At 40.6% G+C, this 19,963-nt stretch overlaps 1 protein-coding gene across 1 annotated transcript in view; it reads left to right on the forward strand.

Annotated features, from left to right (window-relative positions):
* The window catches only part of cdk17 (cyclin-dependent kinase 17), a 47,055-nt gene that overhangs the window by 23,278 nt on the left and 3,814 nt on the right, over positions 1-19,963 (forward strand). Inside the window, exons 2-16 of the mRNA XM_038738916.1 lie at positions 175-319; positions 2,505-2,669; positions 8,380-8,513; positions 13,547-13,672; positions 14,853-14,909; positions 15,072-15,186; positions 15,276-15,370; positions 16,039-16,101; positions 16,366-16,489; positions 16,691-16,811; positions 17,349-17,446; positions 17,567-17,672; positions 17,948-17,990; positions 19,418-19,508; positions 19,619-19,696. Of these exons, the coding sequence (XP_038594844.1) occupies positions 193-319; positions 2,505-2,669; positions 8,380-8,513; positions 13,547-13,672; positions 14,853-14,909; positions 15,072-15,186; positions 15,276-15,370; positions 16,039-16,101; positions 16,366-16,489; positions 16,691-16,811; positions 17,349-17,446; positions 17,567-17,672; positions 17,948-17,990; positions 19,418-19,508; positions 19,619-19,696 (1,543 nt within the window). The 5' untranslated portion in view covers positions 175-192. The remainder of the gene's footprint in view (positions 1-174; positions 320-2,504; positions 2,670-8,379; positions 8,514-13,546; positions 13,673-14,852; positions 14,910-15,071; positions 15,187-15,275; positions 15,371-16,038; positions 16,102-16,365; positions 16,490-16,690; positions 16,812-17,348; positions 17,447-17,566; positions 17,673-17,947; positions 17,991-19,417; positions 19,509-19,618; positions 19,697-19,963) is intronic.

Below are 19,963 nucleotides of genomic sequence, written 5' to 3' on the forward strand. Positions count from 1 at the left end.
TGCACGCGCGCGCGCACACACACACACACACACACACACACACACACACACACGCACAAACCACAACAACAACAACAAAACAGTCCTCTAAATGTTTTGAGACATTTGTCTACTTGTGTATCAGTCCGTTACTGCTGAATGAATGTTGACAGGGTGTTTCTGTGTGTCCTGCAGGCTGTGCACTGCCCTGCTATGGAGAAGATGAAGAGGATTAAGAAGCGCCTGTCGTTAACACTCCGCCCCAGTCAGACCATTGACGAGTCTCTGTCTGAACTGGCTGAGCAGATGACCATCGAGGACGGCGGCACCAAGGACAATGGTACAGCTTCAACAGATTCAGTTTTTATTTTTCTGAACAAATCTGTAAATGTTTGGTGGGATTAATAACACGTTACTAACACATTAATGCTGGTGGATATTTTCAAAAAGAACTTTAAAAATAAACTTTTTACAAAGCTATTCTGGTGTATTAACAGCAGCTCATTTGCATTTTTAGTTTTCATTTTGTGTAACTCAAAGACTTCCTTAACTGTGTTTGTAGCAAGAGGACCTCACTTACTGTTAACTAGTACTGCTGCAACAGAGTACTTTCTTGCAACAGAAAATGCAGCATGTGTGAGTGCCATAGTCCAACCAGGGAAGGAAATTCCACTGGTCTGATTTTCACTATATCTTCCTGTCCATCAGCAGGCATCTAAAAACCGCACACACGCACACACACAGAGCTTTCAGCATGTTGGTGGCTCTCAGGGGTATTTAAATTATGAAGCACTGAGATTGATGGGGAAAGAGAGTACAGTGTGTGTCAGTAACAGCTGTAACAGACTTCCATTGAGATGCTCTCTATCAAGTTATGTAACAGGACTAAGAGTAAGGGAGCTGCTTGAGCACACCACATACACACACACACACACACACACTCTTTTGCTTGATTGCAACTTAGCAAGTGAGAGGGTAGTACTGTATATAGAGAACAAGCATTCACACACTTTCCTTGACATCTTTGTTAGATAACATTCACCACAGTACAGTTTGTCTCCCATACAATGATGAAGTATAGACAAGGGAAATTGTAATATATCAATCAAACCACCAGGTCAGCTGATTCCCCCTGCTTGTAGTCTTTGTGCTAAGCTAAGCTAATCACCTGCAGGCTGTAGCTTCATATTTAGCATATAGACATGGGAGTGGTATTGATTTCCTCATCTAACTTTTGGCAAGAAAGCAAATCATTTGCCATTATATCAAGCTATTTCTTAAAATGCTTTATTTTTGAAGCCTTTCCTGACGGAAAAGGTGTCTACATGTTTAACTCTGGAGACAGTTGTACCGCCAGCCTTGTTTGATAGGAATTGTATAAATAAAGTAATAGGTTCTCCATATGATAAACCAGTAATTTCAGTTGCTGAAAAGGTTTCCATGCTCTGCTCATAAAAGCCTTGAAAAACCCAACTAGCCATGAAATTTTCGACTCCTTGTTAAAATCAGTTAGGCATGATGCCCAACATGCAATTCTGATATGTCTGACAAGCACCTGAGGGCAGCATTATGTTAATTTTGGCAGTTGACGTGTAAGGTCGGATGAGCTCAAGAAAGTTGGCAGGGACAGAAAGATAAAGTCACAGGATGCTGTTGTCAAGCAGTGGTGTTAAATTCTAATTATCCTGATTATGATTTTGGGCAGTATGAATTGCTTGAACAATAGGGTTCCCCTTAAAGAAATATTTGTGGGGGGGAACTCACTTATTTGCTTTTCTTGAGGAGAGTTAGATGAGGAGATTGATTCCACTCTAATGTCTGTGGTAAATATTGAATTTGACCAAAGGACAGTTTGTGTTTATTCATCCTAAACAGCTAATATATTAACTGTACATTAGCTCTAACATAGCTAGCAACGGAAGCACCATGTGCACATTGATGAAGTGAATTCATAAAGCCCTGGAACAAGCCAAATTTTTTGCCTTAAATTTAAACATTTATAGGCGTACCTGTACCTCAGTTTGTACCACCTTGGTCAAATTTGTTCTAATTGTATCTGAACACACTGTAAAACTAACTTGGAATGCCTCGTATCATTGTATACTTCTTCTTATCAAACTCTTGGCAAGAAAGTGAATAAGGGTATTCCCAAAAATAACAACAACTCTTTAAATGGCTGAATTTTTTTCTTAAATAGCAGGAAATGTATTTTTGCTCACATAGTTATTAAACCTAAGTTACTGCAACATTACATACCTTTGAAGAATATTTGATGTCCTGTTTATGCAAATTTTTTCGTAATGTAGCCTGAGGTTTGGTATTTTTGGAAACATCGGGACCTTGACTTAAATGTCAAATAAAGTTCTGTTTGTTTAAACACAACTTGGTCACAGCGTGCATTTCAAACAAAGGACACACTGAAGGGGTTGACGAAGACAGAAGCTGATATTTTGTTTCCTCATTTGATGCACCTACTGAGCCAGAAAATCTGAAATTCTGACAGTTTTTGTTTTGTTGCATTTCAGAGCCTTTCATGAGGAACGGCCGCCCCCCCACCTCGCACAGCATGCACTCCTTCCTGCACCAGTACACCGGCTCCTTCAAGAAGCCCCCCCTCCGCCGGCCACACAGCGTCATTGGTGGCACCCTGGGGTCCTTCATGGCAATGCCACGCAACGGCAGTCGCCTGGGTGAGACACACACACACACACACACACACACACACACACACACACACACACACACACACACACACACACACTCTCACACACACACACACACACACACACTCACACACTCTCTCACACTCTCTCACACACACACACACACACACACACACGGAAGGAAGGAAGGAAGGAAGTAGCGGGAGAGCAGATGGCATCCAGGAACAAACAAGAAATGTGTCACGTTCCTGATATTTCCATCCTGCTTCTTATATTCATACACACACACACACACACACACACACACACACACACACACACACACACACTCTTGGCCCGAGTGACTGGGTGTCTCTCCCACTAGGCCTCTTCTCTCTTCGCCCTCAGCAGGGCTGTTTTCACCCGAGTGACAGCTGGATGGGGGATTCAGTCAAACATGACGCAGTTTCCTGTGTGAACTGATTCATCACACTGGATCCATAGCAGTCTCATTCTGAGGGTCGGAAGGGAAGACGATGTTGGGATGATTCATGCAGCAGCAGATTTCAAGCTGAGGGGCAGCCAAGAGGGCGATGAGATGATTCAGGGCTAGGCAGCAATAATCTGTGCAAACAGTCTGTTTGACTCAACGTTAAAATTTTTAGCATTTAGATTTTCTATTAGCAATGATATGATCATTATTTCAGTAAAAAATGTGGACCCTGGCTGGTGCTTCTCAAAGCAAATTTTTGTAAAGGCTTATACACCAAAGGACTTACTAAGCCTCGCACTGGACCCTGGCCTAGATAGAGGGACTTGGATCTAAAAACAGGACAGTTAAGTAGGACATTGATGTACCACATATTGCTACTGAACGCTGTGTGCTTATTAGCAAAGCTGCTAAAGACCGCGGCAAGAAGGATAAGTAGGGGGAGAGAGAAAGATCATAAAGTCTCAACAAGTACAAAAATCTCTCAAGAAAAGCAGGGAAGTAACAGAAGGATGTGTGGAGATCAGATATCAGGAAAGAAAGATGACAAATGGATGGAGAATGAAATCCTTCCAAGAGAAGATGGGGGACATGTAAAAGCAAAAAAAAATTTTTTTAAGAGATGGAATCAGGTTTGTCTGTTGGGAGGTGAAGGAATGATGGGAGAAAGTGAAAATATTTTTGTGCAAGAAAAACCTTTGGGAGTTTTTGGAGAGGATAAGGGAAGATATATAATAGCAGGAGATAGAGAAGTATGTGGAAGTGAAAGGAGGTTGAAAGGAAAAGAAAGTAGGACAGATGAGATCATTTGAAGGCTTTGGAGAAGAGACACGCAAGTTAGAAAAGCACAGGTAGCGAAGGAATGTGTTGAAGCAATAGAGAGAGTCAGATTGGCCGCTGCCTATGAAAACCTTGCAAAAGACAGGAACAAAGAAGAAACATGTAGAGTGAAAGGGAAAGTAAGGCAGGCATGGGGAAGTGATTGAAAATGGTGAGGTTTTTAAAGTAGGGCAAGAAACATGTAAAAGAGATATAGAGAAATGACAGGAAAAGGGAAGAGAGATCATTTGGAAGTATTCAAAGAGGCGACAAGTTGAAGAAGTAAAGTGGGGTGAGAATGAGTTATTTGCAAGGTGCTTTATAGAGAAAGAGTAACTAGGTTAGGAGGAGGAAAGTGTGGGAGTTACAGGGGAGAAAACAGGGGAAATGGAAAGAGGAAAACTTTCTAAAGGATGCCATAGTAAGGCTTTAATCTCAACCACACACGCTCACACCTTTACGCAATGAATAATGATAAATCTCAGCCTTTCTACATCCACCTGCTTGTACAAGTAGAGGCTTGTTTACATACAGAAACACCCCCACAATGCCATCAACGGTCAACCACATCACTCTGGGAGTGAAGCTTTAATGTGGAGTTACTTGTTGTGGACAAAAGTAGCAACCAAGAAAGACAAACCTTGCTGAGGGTTTGGAGATTTTGCTGTCTGTTGCCTCCAGCTCTTCATCAGACAGCAGACAGCTCACTGTGGCTGCTCCTGACTGATCCATCACTCCCTGTGGAGGAAAAATGCCCAAAACGACAGCTGTCTTGTTTTTTAGACGCAGTTTTGATGAACGATCGCAGTTATGATCTCTGTGAGACAAACATTGTGTTTCCTGTGATCGGTTCACAGTAAAAGCCCCCCACCCACCCCAGTTGGATGTCAGTTGGATGTCAGTTGGATGTCAGTTGGATGTCAGTTGGATGTCAGTTGGATGTCAGTTGGATGTCAGTTGGATGCTTTTAATGTGCAGCAGTAGTAGGAAATGTTGGGTACATTATACAGCTCTTATACAGCAATAGGAGAGTGAACAGTGAGACTGCCATCAATTAAATAAAATTAAGAACAGCCATGCTGGATTACATACATGCATCATTTCCTGTAAATCCCTTGTGTAGGAAGGCAATTTGAACCCTGTGTGGGAATGGCTGACTCCGCCACTAACAATGAAAACTACTTTATAGAGAGGTAATAACAAAATCTGAATATAATGAATGGCTATTGAAAAATAATGGTGATAATAAATTAAATAGTATCAAAACCAGGGTTTGATTTCATGAAAATCTTAATGATTATAACCAGGTTCTATAATTAGTGCCCGCCACCCGACAAATGCGGGTAAATTTGTTGGCAGTGGTGGGTACAATCGTCAGGGCATCTGGACAGGGACAACACACAACAGAAAGATGCATGTAAGGTTAGCGTACTGTGGCAATCGGTGACAGCTGGTTAGCTTGCCAGCAGCGCACTGGCCGGACCACAGGAGGCCAATTTTCCTAGCATAGTGAAGGCGTGACCTGCCCTGCTCTGCCTCTGATTGGCTAGTACTTGTCGCCTTTGTTGGTTGGATTGGTTAGGTTTAGGCAAGAGGAGTGAGATTGGTTAGGGTTAGGAGTAAGAATATCAGGGTAAGCCAATCAAATATCTCCTATGGGACTCCAGTGTTGTCGGAGAATCACTAAGCTTGTGTTTTAGATGCAAGAGGCATCCTTGGTTTTATTTTTGTTGGACACCGACTGTAGAAAAACATTGTAGTGAACTTCAAGTTCTTGCGTGCTTTGTGTTTCTTGTTGTCTGTCGGTGCCTATGAGAGACCTGGTTGTTGTAAGGTGGATTGATTGTCATTGTACTGAAAGACATGGGTCCCTTGTGCATATCACATGAATGTAATGTTTTTGTGTACTGAACCTTGAATGACACCATTATTTACAATAAATGATGCCTAAATGAGCTGAATGTTATTCTTTCATTTAGCGCATACGTTTCAATAATGACAGATAAAATTGGCAAACCAGTGAAAAAAAGTCAATTTCAGACCCTAAATATAACATTAATGGTGTAATTTCAATCTGAAAGAAGTGATTTTCTTGTTTTCTAAATAAAAACAAAAAAGCTCTTCGATGTTACTTCAGTGTACTTCCCTCTCCTTCTCCTGTTTCCTGTCTGCTCTTTGTTGAATCTGCCTTGTTGCCTTCTCTGTTCTGGTGAATTCCCGTGAAATACTGAAGTGTCATATTTTCTTTCCCACTTGTGGAAAAACAGAATGACATGCTGAGTAGATTAGAACGGGACAGCCCCAAAGGAAAATCCCCAAAACATTTTCATTTCTAGAGTTGATCAGCCTTGCCTTTAATCTGAGGAGACTTTGGTTTCTAACGAGAAGACCACAGACAGGTCCACATTCTGGGACAAAGTGTTCCTTTGGTTTTTTGCTGCACCGCAGAGTAATAGATAGGACTATATGAAGTGAAGTTTGTCGATAAGGTGCATAAATAGAATAAGGGAGCTTTGTTAGGTTGTAAAACTGCCGTAATTATTTCCTTAAATCTAGACTACCAATTGTCATTAACCATCTTTAGTGTAGGCTAATATTTAGTAAAATAATGAGGATTATCATGTTTGAAATAATTGCAGTTCATCTCCATAAACAGAAACTTTATAGAGGTTTTTTTTATTTCTTTGCTCTGTGCTTTCACATTTGATGATAGACTGCATGGTCTGAGGCGCTGCACACTGATGATAGAGAACTGCTCACCCATGGCTACTCATTAAGAGTGTGTGTGTGTGTGTGTTTGCTCCTGCTGTGCTATGGTAGTTTTATTGCCCTGGTGGAAGTGGTGCAGTGTTTAATATTTTGGCCTCGGGGGGCGCAGATTGAAGTGTAATTCAATCATTTAAAAATGTCACATGTGGGTGTGCAGTTTGTGGGCCAGAAGAGCTTTTCTATTCAGTCTTACATTTTGATGAAGTATTACATTTAAAATACAACTACTACTAGTACTGCAAATACATATGTGCTACTCTCACCGCCACGACAACTTCTACCAATACTTAAACCAATGGTTCCCAAACTAATTTTTATCCCCATTGGAAATATTTCTCAAGTTGACTTTTATTGAATTAATGTGATTATTAAGACATTCTTTCACTCATGTTTCCCATTTCTGTTGTGTGAATGCAAAATGCATGTTAACCTTTGTCAAAAGACACACAGTTCACCTGATACAGTACATTGATGGTGAACCTGAAAGCAAAATAGACTCCTTATTTGCATTTGACTGACGTATTTGCCCAGTGAGGATCACTGATCAGAAGTCTTGTACTTGGCTTTTTTTTTTTTTTATTGCTCTGAATAAATCTTGCTCACCCGAAGCTTGCTAGCCTTGCAACAGTAGGCACTCTTAATTCTTTATCAATCCCAAATGAATCAACAGCAGACATTTTGACTTGTCAAAGCAGGTGGGACTAATTACATTAAGGAGGCTCTGCTCAAGCAAGTAATAATGGTGTGACATATGTTTTTCAAGTCAGAATGTCTGCTGTTAAAACGGTTTATTCAACTTTCCTTTTTTCCCTGGTCATTTATTATGCTTATAAATGGTAAATGGGGGACTTACAGTGTGTTACAGTATTATCAATCAAAGTGCAATCATATCACACAGACTGGACCAGGTCTGATTGAGAGTAAAGGGACAACTTTAATCTGATTTGTTTTATTCTCATCCTGTACATATTTATTGTTCTCATGTCTTTCACATATTCCATTGTTGTTAGCATATCTGTTCTGCCTATGTGTGTTATGAGAACGTAAAACTGGACCCCAAAGCAAGACTGAGGCAGGTACCATCCACAGTTCAAAAAGTGAGGTTTATTACAGATCTCACTGACAATATTTGAAGGGGCAATGGGGGCCAGGGAAGTGAATCCAATCCAGACGGAGGTAAAGCCACACACGGGTTAGAGAAAAAATCACAACTAGGATCTGGCAAATTGAAGCACGCAGGACCAGGGTTGATATACTGCAGACAGGTGATTGTGACAAGCTGCAGGTGTGTGGATAACGTGAGTGCGGGAGCCAGGGAGGAGAACCACGCCCAGCTGAAACCAAGCACACAGGGGAAACAGACAGACAGGACTAGCAGCATGTGGGCGGGGGAAACAACAGAGAACATGAGGAAAACAGGGGGAAGTACTGCTGAATATGACAATGTGCTGGCTCTTTTGTTTGCACTTTGCCTGTTTTTATTGATTCCCTTCTTTACTTCATTGTAAAGCATTCTGAGCTGCACAAGCTGGATGAAAGTTGCTATATAAATAAAGCTGTATTATTATTATTATTAATATCCAACGCCACTTTTTATCCTGTAGAAAAGTACTCACTAACATGTATCTCTGTATCTTTTTGTGTCTTTTAATGTATTTACTTATTTTCATTTTTTCTTAGATATTGTACATGAAAACCTGAAGATGGGCTCAGATGGGGAGAGCGACCAGGCATCGGGAACGTCTTCAGACGAGGTGCAATCTCCAACCGGCGTCTGTCTGAGGAGCCGCATCCACCGGCGGATCTCCATGGAGGTGAGACACACACACTATTCAATAATTGCAGAAACGGCTCACACAGCGAGTCTGCATTCCACCCATCACCCCCTCTCCTTCTGCTCTGCTCTTCACCCACTCCTCTCCCCCCCTCAGCCTCATGGGAGGTCTAATTCGGGAGGGGGTTTGGGGATGGGTTTTTTTCCTAATGGGCTCTCAGTTTCTGGACGTCATGATACTGATAGCAGCCCTGCTCCCTGAGGGCCACAGCAGCAGCCGGTAAAGAGACGCTGTGTGATAATCTGTTCTGTAAGCACGAGGATTTTCTACATGTCAGACGTCCGGGGGAGACTCGAGAGCATAGGAGTCTCCTTTGTTCCTCTTGCAAGGATGTATAATGAATTCATGCCAGTCAAAATCACCTATTCAACATAAGAACACCATTCCTACTTTGATTAAGTTTTAAATTAAACTAGAAACTATCTCCTATTTAGGGCTGGGTGATATGGCCAAAAGTGTTATCACAATAAGTCATCAAGTTTAAAGGTTTGCTCCTGAGTGAGAAATCAGAAAGTTAAATGAAGTTTTAAACTCTTTCTCTCTTTCTTTATGGTCAGAACATGATAAACACCTGCCAAACAGTGGATCACTCAATTATGAGGTAGAATATTTTAAAACAATTAGAATGATCAAATTTTTTCTCAACAAATATGCATGAGTAAAATTAAGTAACATCTTTTTTCAGTCCTTCTACAAAATAAGTATCCTAATAGAAAAATGTAATGCTGATTAGTCTGTGATTCAAATGAATTAAATTTAACATTTATTGAATATTTGTTATATTTCCATCGAGGAAAATTATATCCCGATAACTATTCTTATTGTTTTATCGCCTGGCCCTACTAATATTTCCCAGTGCCTTTTCTGCCCTCTTGAAATATGTAATGAAGGAGTCTGAAAAAGATTATTGTTGCAGCCTGGAGGCCTCCTGCCCCCTGCTGGCAGAGGAGCGTATGTAACCAAATCCACCTTGACAACATCCTTGATGTTTCCTCTCTCTCTCTCTCTCTCTCTCTCTCGCTCGCTCTCTCGCGCTCTCTCTCTCTCTCTCTCTCTCACCCACACCCACACAGTGACCTATTTTCTGCTCATTTTGAGTGTTTATCTTATTTGTAGGTGCTCGAAACAAAAGGAGCGCAAGGATGTGGTGATCATAGACACATCCTTGTGAGATAATGACCTGACAGACAGACACACACACACACACACGTAAGCTCTGTTACATGAGCTACCATGCGCTGATCCACTTGTGGTTCTTTTGATACTACTGGAGGTTTTAATGAAGCTGTAGTTTGTCGGTAAGGAGGTCAAGTGCAGAGTGAACGCTTGGTTACTGACTCTTACCTGACAGTAAGTTGTTTTCAGTTGTGTGGTGACTCTACACTCCCAAATCTCAAAAACATCAAATCTCATAGTTAAAGAAGACACTTTTACACTTACTCAAACATAATATCATATAGCACTACAATCGTACAGTACAACATTGATATACAGTATAATACCAAAGAAAGGGTGAAGGGGTGACAGCAGAATATTATATGGAAAATTTATCAAATTAACAAAACAATCCATTTGAAATATATTATTACAAATGTACAGGGACCAATATAGTGTTTCTAAGTAGGACCTTATGAAGTCTTAAGTTCCATCACATCAATTATCATAGTCTTGGAGGCCTGATACAACCCTTTCCATTGCCCGTCAAGCACTTCTCAATGTTTAAAATGTTTCCAGTTTATTAATATTATCCGCTTGACTGACAATGTCATAGTCCGTTGTGCAATATTAGGAATGGACAGTGTCCATTTTTTTCAACAAAGTAAACAAGTGGACATACCCCGATAGATAGTAGGCATAGATTTTCAGATACATCTCTCTACCAGCTAAGGCTGGACGATATGGCCAAAATTTTTATCACGTTAAAAGTTTTCATATCTTTTGATATCGATAATTATTATGGTAAGTATCAAATCGTTATTTCTTTCTATATTAAAGGCTGACTTTTGCTCCTGAGTGAAAGTTGTAGAAACCTGATCGTTATTTGTGGTTTAAACTCTTTTGTGTTTATCGTCAACACTTGAGGCCAAACAGTGGATCACTTAGAAAATCTGAGGTAGAACATTCAAAACAATTAGCTTTTTTCAGTGTGTTGTTATTTGCAAAACATAATATCTTAATCTCAACAATTTGTTAAAAATTACACCCAAATTAGCGCTTAATATCAAACCTCAGTACTTTTTTGGCACCAGCCAAAAATGTGTACAAAGAGTAAATTGTATCAAAATTTGTAAAGTACAAGTCTAGTTTGCTTATTCTGTGGTTAACTAGCTCCTGATATATTAAATATTATTTTTGACGGCCGTTGACTGTTAGTTAGTTCTTGTGTGTGGGTGTTTTGTTGAAAAATATGAAAAAAGCTCTATTTTGGTATTGTTATTGGCAATAGTAAAGGAAATGTTAAAATGATACCAAGCCCTATCCCTTAATACCTCAAAAAATTAGATCAGTATGTAATTCAAGACATTAACCAAACTCAGTGATGTATTTTTTTTACTTTCACTTACTTTTTGTTTACTTACTTGAGTTGATGTATTCATATTTGTGGTATATTGTGTGTTGGAGCCATTCTGTGTATTGGGATGGGGTGTCGCTGTGTTCTGCCACAAGTCTACTTAAGACAGGGGTTAATTAGTTTAGGTGTGGCACATAGTGAGGTGCATGCATTTTGCATTTTTGACTGTGAGGCACGGCGTGTAATTATGGTTAAGTTTATTGTTGAAGAAATATTACATTTTTTGTTATGTTAATAAATGGATTGGCATATCCGACTATAAGTTCAAACTTTTGAACGTTTATTATTTTACCTTATTTTATTATTTTAAGTGATAAGGAAATGGCACGCCTGCAACAGACGTGCAAAATGTGCACCAACATTGTGTTTACTATATTATTAGTGATAATTATTTTTAGGTAATGTAAATAAATGCAGATTTGCTTTTATTTACATATAAAATCAACAAAAGCTTTGGGATGACCCAGCACTGATCGCATGTATATAAAGCCACGTTCACACTGCAAACCTTAATCGGTCCCTCCAGGATTTCACAAGCCTTTTTAGTCATTGTTGCAGCATAAAATGCCTGATTTTGCGGCAGCTTTCCAAAAACAAATTGAGATGTTTTGGGCCTTTTTTTTGCAGGAATCTAACCTAATCATGTATATTTAAACCATCTTACCTTGATTCTTTTGGCTCTTGAAAATTGACTGGGAAGAAACAGCCTGTGTCACAGGGATTGGTCTCGTCTGACGTCCTCCACGCGTTTCTGCCATTCTCCGTATGTTTGCCGTTGGTAAAGCGACCACATACTGTGTCTTTTGCAAAACAGTTTACCCCTGCTTTGGTAAAGAAGATCAGTATACTATTTTTCATGGTCCTTTGCTGTTATTTTTGTAGGCAAATGTGAGACATTGGTATCACACATGTCTGCTGTGTCCTGTAAACAAGGAAGTGAGTTTGCTGACGTATGACAATGTTTTGCGGAAAACGGCGATGATGGGTCAAAATTGCAAGTCTTGCTGAATCCACACAGATGTGTTGAATTTATGTTTATAGTTGCGATCGTGTCTTCCCGAAACCCTGGAGGGACTGATTAATGCTCAATTCCGATTTATTGCCCAGATCAGATTGTTTAAATTTTTTTAATGTGGCCCATATCAGACTCCAGTGTGAACTGGCCACAGCCTGAAAGTGACCCGCATTCTCCAAAGAATAATGCATCACACACAGCATGCTGTCGCATGAGGAGGCCACAGGAGTTAACACCTACAGTTTTATTTATAAGTTAATTTCAGGTGGAAGAAATGGAATTAGGTGAGGAAAGGTTAACAAGGACGAGGAGAAAGAGAACCACATTGTTACTTATGATTGTTTATGGAGATTTTTCGTTCACTGCGGCTAGCGCAGAATTCAGAAAATGAAAATGAATTCAGAATTCATTAAAATTATGAGTTTTGAGCTACATCAGAGAGAAAGCAGCATGGAGTCACATTATATAATACTTCCCTTCTTCAAGACAGAGAAATTCTCTACATAATCAGAGCTTTCATTTATTGAACTCTGTTGTCACAATACCGGCATCTTCTCTGAGCAGCATTGTCATGGAGGGCAAATGACTACAGTAATGAAATGAGAGGATGATTTGATGGGATTGTGGAGATGAACTTAAAAGCATGTATGATAGCCAAGCAGATGTCTTCTCTCACTGTATTTTTACTCATCCTTGCTTTTTCCCACATCAGTCAGCATTGTTAGTTCATCACTATCTTATTGGGATCCTAGAATAGATATGATCCGTTGTCCTCCAGCCCAGTAATATTGACAATAACAGCCTCCGGAGTAAATACAGACTAAGAATATGAGCTAGAAATGTACAGATGATGTGTTTTATTCTCGCCTAGCTTTCTTGCTGTTTTGTTTGCAGGTGCTGGATTTGTTTTCACAATCTCAATCTGATTTGTGCTTACACAGGTTTTACTGTTCAGCAGTCTCGTTTCGACATGCGCCTTTTAATTTTACCCCCTTGATGATAGTGATCGACCTGATCTCTGTCTTCTCTCTCTGGGAGCAGGAGGAGATGAGAGCGAGTTATTTTAGACACTGTGTGTGTGTGTGTTGGACAACACGCCCCACTTATAGACTGAATGGCCCCACACCACATATGGATATGAGGCATGTCACGGTATATATTCTCATGGTCTGCTGTGATGTGAGCAGGTTGCAGAAGAGCAACACTGTGGTTCATAACCATCGACTCGTGTGGTGAACTTAGTGTGTGTTTAAGTATGAAGTATTAAGAATTAAATCTGGTCTCTTTTGGTTTTAAATACTTTCTTTTATGTAGGTGCAAATCTTCTTGCACAAAGAAACCCCAGATCCACCCCTACAGGAATGTGAAAAGCTAGTATAAATTCTAAACATTTTCAACATCTTTTTATGTGTGTGTGTGTTTTAGGACCTCAACAAGCGCTTGTCTCTCCCTGCTGACATCCGAATTCCTGACGGTTACCTGGAGAAGCTGCAGCTCAGCAGCCCCCCCTTCGACCAGCCGCTCAGCCGACGCTCCCGCCGAGCCTCGCTGGTCAGTGTTTTAATGTTCTGTGTGTGTGCTACCTTTTTGTTTTTTTTGTTTTTCTTATTGCTTTGCAGTTGCCAGACTCCCTCTGTGCACGTTACCATGGCAACTGGCCCGGTGTGAGACCAGGATGGATTAATCTGGAGTCACAAGTACTCACCTCCTCCTATCTTTATGCCCATCGAATTAGATCATATTAGTCAGCTGTGGTTTGCTTTTGCAGTGTTGTTGCCGACTGTCAGGAGGTGTATATTTCAGGCCCACCAACAGAGACACATAAGCTTAAAAAAGTTACTGCTCGTACAAAATAGACAACGTTTTCTTCCCCTTTGTGCTTTGATGTGTTGTTGCTTTCCTTTTAGTCAATTCTGTGCTGGCCCATCACAGAGGATGCCATGTTAGCTCAAGATATTTCCAGCGGCTATAATGGAGGATGATGGTAGAAAATGTTTTATTGATCTGTAACAGGGATTTTTATAGTCTGACGCTGTGAGTACCCCCCTCAAACAAAATCAATCGAGACAACTACATTTCGGCAGATAAGCGCCAATGAAAGTAAGCCAAATTAGCTATTGGCAGTTCCTGTTATGTACCCATGTACAGACAACTATCACTGTATTACTGTCAAACTGAAGAAAATGTCTTGATTCTCATGGAAGTTCTGGAGTCATAAGGACCTTTTTTGTATGATTTTTAAGCAGATTTATTGATGTATTTTCTAATGGACATCAGCCAAAATGATATCCTAGAGAAGTGTAAGATACACAGAGTGCATTTTTCGAAGCAAATTGCAGGAATCGGGCTCAAAGGGTTTTAACGGACCTTAAGTGTCTCACTCTAAACTAAAAGACTGACTGTACACATCAGGTTTTGGAATCAGTCCTCCTGAAACAAAGAGCGAGGAGGCCTGGAGCTCATACATGCACAGATGCACAGAAATGCATCACAGAAGAGGCACAGAGACTGATTTCTGCAGAAAACAGAACAGAATACACCACATCTGCATTATGTGTTGAGTTCACATAAAGGGGTATAGAAAGGTTTACTCTGTTGTTGCAGAAACGGTAAAAAAACAGATTGAGGAGGTTGCAGAATCCAAAATTGTGGGACTTGAACCTTGTCTCCTTAGTGGCCCACTAACTTAATCTGTGCTTAATTCTGACTTTGTCCTCTGTCTTTCCTTCAGTCGGAGATTGGTTTTGGCAAGTTGGAGACGTACATTAAGCTCGACAAACTAGGAGAGGTGAGGAAGCCCTGAAACACTGCACTTATCAAACGTGTGAAATGTGGAAAAGATCTGACAGGGTGTGGCTGAGGTGCTACAGTTACACTATTAATGACGGAAATAGGTTTCACAATCACATTAATGCAGTTATATTGAACCAGCGCTGTGTGTTGCATTCAGGGAACCTACGCCACAGTATTTAAAGGACGCAGCAAGCTGACAGACAACCTGGTGGCGCTGAAGGAGATCCGGCTGGAGCATGAGGAAGGAGCGCCATGTACCGCCATCAGAGAAGGTAACCAGCTTTTGTGTCCTAAATTATTATTACTACGAAATACATCTGTTTGTCTTTGTGTAAACATCTGTCTGTCATTGTCTCTACAGTGTCGTTACTGAAGGACCTCAAACACGCCAACATCGTGACGTTGCACGACATCGTCCACACTGACAAGAGCCTCACGCTCGTCTTCGAGTACCTGGTAAGACTTTCCCGTATTCTCAATGACAAAATGCTTCTAAATTGAAAATAAAGGCAGAGAGCAGGATATGGAAATGTAGCTGATATTAGACATTTATTGAAGGACAATTCCAGCATTTTTTGTTTTCCCAACACTTGTGTTGCATTCATTCTATCTAGTGCAATAGCTTGATCTGGGATGTTTGATCTATGTTGTCTCTGTAAGATGTGGGCACAACAGTTTCTGATTTCCTGTTGCTGGGTTAGCCTGAGTCTCATTTCATCCATTCCCTTTTCCTGCAACCGAACATTAGCCAGGAGTAGACTGGGTAGTGGAGCAGCCTTAGGTCCAAGCCGGGTTAGCTTAGCTCTTATCCCCTCTCCTCCTGGGCCGTTTGCACCGCTGGCGGTTGCACTCGGTCTGGTGGGAGTGGCTCGGTAACTAACAAATTCAAACAAAAGTGTAGCGAAGTTTGAAGGAGCTTCTCATGGGTGATGAGATGATGAGCAACATAGATTATTGTTTTATGAGGATGGATTTGCTGCATTAACAGGATGTGTGGAATAGCCGATTGATGAGTCAGTAAGACGAAATGAAACGTATGGATAAAAGTTATACTGTTGTAAAGAGATGTTCTGTAAGTGTCATTATATCTACTTAATTTCTGATGGAACCATCTCTCCCTGTAGGATAAGGACCTGAAGCAGTACATGGACGACTGTGGAAACATAATGAGCATGCACAATGTGAAGGCAAGGACGACTTTCTATTATTGATTATCTCTTTATTCTGGTCTCTTTCTATGTAATTTTATTTTCCCTTGATGTGGAAAAACATTCTCTCATCAACCTTGTGAGCCTTTATCTCTGTTTTCTGTGTGTTCAATAGAGATGAGACTGTGTAGTGTTTTGTCAGGACCAAAGTGGCACCAAACCAAATAGTTCCACGACCTTAACTCAACTTTGCATGTTGTAAGACATATTAATAACATCAAGGTTTTACCCATATCTTTCCAGGTTTTCTTGTTCCAGATTTTGCGAGGGCTGTCGTATTGTCATAAGAGGAAAGTTCTCCACCGGGACCTGAAGCCCCAAAACCTCCTTATCAACGAGAGAGGAGAGCTCAAACTGGCTGATTTCGGTAAGAAGGACCACAGTAGCAGCAGCTGATATTGTCGTCAGGGCAGTGGAGAATGGAGGAGTGGTCTGGCTGTCCTTGCAATGCTTTTGGGAAGGAAAATCATGTGAAAATGCATTTGATTATTTCCAGTTCTGCTCTTTCAGAATAATGCTACTGTGTAAACAATCCTAATGTCTGTGTATGTCTTTGGCGGGCTGGCAGGTCTGGCGAGGGCAAAGTCCGTCCCGACTAAAACCTACTCTAACGAGGTGGTGACTCTTTGGTACCGGCCTCCTGATGTTCTCCTGGGATCCTCCGAGTATTCAACACAGATTGACATGTGGTACGAGAACCCTACTTCTCACACTACTAATGCCTGGTAGTGAATGCGTAAAAAATTATTATTTTCAAATGAATTTTGAAATTCATCATTTCATTGTCATCAACATAAAATACCAAAATTTTAGGATTTGTTATAGTTATATCGTTACATATGTGTGTATATATGTTTATGACTAAACCTTTAATCTACAACTAATACTAATTTTTTTTTTTTAATTAATCAATCATAAAATAAGGGTTAGTTGAAACCTGCCTGCTATTATTGCTTGCTGCTTTTGCTACTGCTGCTTCTGTTGACTTGTTTGACTGGAAATTTGGCTGCCACAATATTAATAATCAATTATTGTTTAATACAGAGGTTGTCAGTGCCAGCCTCTCAATGTGAATTTTGCCAGTATTCTGAATGGGCTGTAATGGGTATTTTTCACTATATTCTGACATTGTAGAGACCAAACAATGAATCAGTTAATTAGATTAATTGATAAAAAAAAGTAAGCAGCCCTGGAATGAAACTGCTTTTGTGTGTGTGTGTCTGCAGGGGTGTTGGTTGTATATTCTACGAGATGGCTGCAGGTCGGCCACTGTTCCCCGGCTCTACCGTCGAGGACGAGCTCCACCTCATCTTCAGGTTACTGGGTGAGTGACTCCTGCCAGGCCAGATCACCACAGCAACCCACGCCACACACGTTCTTACCTGTTTAACCCTTATGTGGCAAAATCCTGTATATCTGAGTGGCTCTGATTGTTTGACTTCAGGCACACCCACAGAGGAGAACTGGCCGGGAATCACATCCATCGAAGAGTTTAAGTCCTACAACTTCCCCAAATACAAACCGCAACCGATAATCAACCACGCTCCCAGGTACTGTGGTGTGTGTGGGTGTGGGTGTGTGTGTGGAGGGGGGTTGTTGGTGTTTTTAGTGCATCTGTAGCTCCGTTTTCTTTCCTGGCCACTTAAAATATCTACAGTACTGTGTGTGTGTGTGTGTGTGTGTGTGTGCGCGCCACGGGCAGGAAATCCTGTTGAACATTTCACAGACAGCTATCCACTTCCTTCCTCCCATGAGCCCCCACATTCCCATCAGCCCGTGCTGCAGGCAGACAGTAAGCTGTTGTTCTTCCTTTTGTCTCCTCTAGGCTGGACGGTGAGGGCATCGAGCTGCTGCTGGCTTTCCTCCGAGTGAGTGTCTACTTCCCTCATTATACCCAGAATACAATTCACTGTAAACTGATGTATCTAGCTCATTTCACACCTGTTCTTGCTTTCATTTTCTTATCTTGAAGCACTGTTACACATTAAAGTAATAACTAATAAACCTAAACTAAACAGGCTTATAAGTTAGAAAAATTAAACAAACTGCTAATTATTAAAAGTTTACTTACTCTTTCTCCATAAGCAGAACAATGTTATTTATAATGCACTTATTGTTAACATTGCACTGGTATTCTCGGTTTTATTTGTATTATGTCATATTATTAAAAAATGTCAAACATAATCATACATAAAAAGCAAGTAAACAATACAAGTACCTAATAATCACTACAATGAGAATTATTAGTGGTTTCATTAGTAAACATGCTGCACTAAACATGTACTTCCTTTATTGCATGTTCCTTCTTGACCTTTGGGAGTGGTATTTTAAGCTCAATGGTCCACTTGTGCTTTTAACGGCATCTCACAGTCGTCTTTCGGTGAATGAATGAATGAGCTGCTACAGGCGTCATCGCATGAACCAAATGTGAACTTTTGGTGGTCAAGATGGATCAGCAGCCAGAGAAACATCCAGGAGACCATTCACATCCGACGTCAAAGACAATTCTTGGACAGAGACACTGGCTATGTTCTCCCGCCTGTTATTATGTGACTGAAAGTTGACATTAGGGCATGTGATGACACTTGTACCAGCTCCATTTGCTCAAGAAGACCTTTGAGCTGAGATTCTCTTTACCATAGAAACTGATAAGTGCCTAAAACATTGTAGGTTTTGCAACTGATTTAGTGTAACTGGCTTTACTTTAATCATTTAGTTTGTCATCAAAGAGCAATTGGTTGTGTAGCAGTGAAACAAAACCCAAGATAAAATAGACCAAAAACTATTTTATTGGGTTAAGACACCCACCATGAACCACAATCAGGCCAGAGACCTTTGTTGCATGTCTTTTCACACCTCATCAATTTAAATAAACTGTAAAGGCCAAAGTTAAATGACATATTTATGAATAATTACATTCTAACAAGAAAAGGAGAAAGGATATATAATTGCAAAATAACAAATACCCTCCCTCCCTCTTCCCACAAGAGTAAAATATTAATAATTAGTCTGTTCTGCTTCTTTCATGGTACTGTCAGAAGTAGAAATTTGTATTCATGTGCCACTACTGCTCACCTTTTATTTTGGAAATGAATCCCTTCAGTACCACTTACTGACAGCAGGAGGGGTAGCACCATCAGAGTTTTCACTGAGCATACACTTGGTTCCGTTTCTAATTGTGTGTTTTAGTCTGACGCAGTTTATCTGAGTGAACCACTGATCGCAGACATAACAGCCACAGCATAATGTGCTAAAATCACAGGGTGGTTGACATTTCCTGTTTCTGTCTCTGCAGTATGAATCCAAGAAGAGGATTTCAGCTGAAGAGGCGATGAAACATTCCTACTTCAGGCCGCTCGGGATGAGAGTTTACACACTGCCTGAGAGTGAGCGCACACACAACTGAAACAGTCTTTTGTCTTTTTGGGCTCCATTATTGCAGATTTTCTTCTTTGCTGGTCTCTGCTGTAAACTGAAGCTCTCCACTGTGTTGTAGGTGTATCAATATTCACGTTAAAAGAAGTGCAGCTGCAGAGAGACCCCGGCTACAGGAGCTCTTCATACCCAGAGTCAGGTGGGTGGGGAACACATCCAGATGCTACAGATGCGTTTTCTTACAATATGATTGTGCGATAATCATCAGAAAGCAGGTAAAATGAGGCTGATAAAGGCTGACATGCTTCTCAGCAACATGCTTATTTGATTATTGTAGTGATAGGGACAAGTATTAGACTTCTATAAAGATGGGAGATTCTTAAAACACAGATAAATAAAATACAGGTCAAAACTGAAGCAGTAGGGCCTGAGATATCCTGAAGTGAATATTGGTTAAGATTCAAAA

Source organism: Micropterus salmoides, unplaced genomic scaffold, assembly GCF_014851395.1.
Source record: "Micropterus salmoides isolate LMB-PRFRI ecotype aquatic unplaced genomic scaffold, ASM1485139v1 Ms_hic_scaffold_23, whole genome shotgun sequence".
In the NCBI taxonomy this organism is placed as follows: Eukaryota; Metazoa; Chordata; class Actinopteri; order Centrarchiformes; family Centrarchidae; genus Micropterus; species Micropterus salmoides.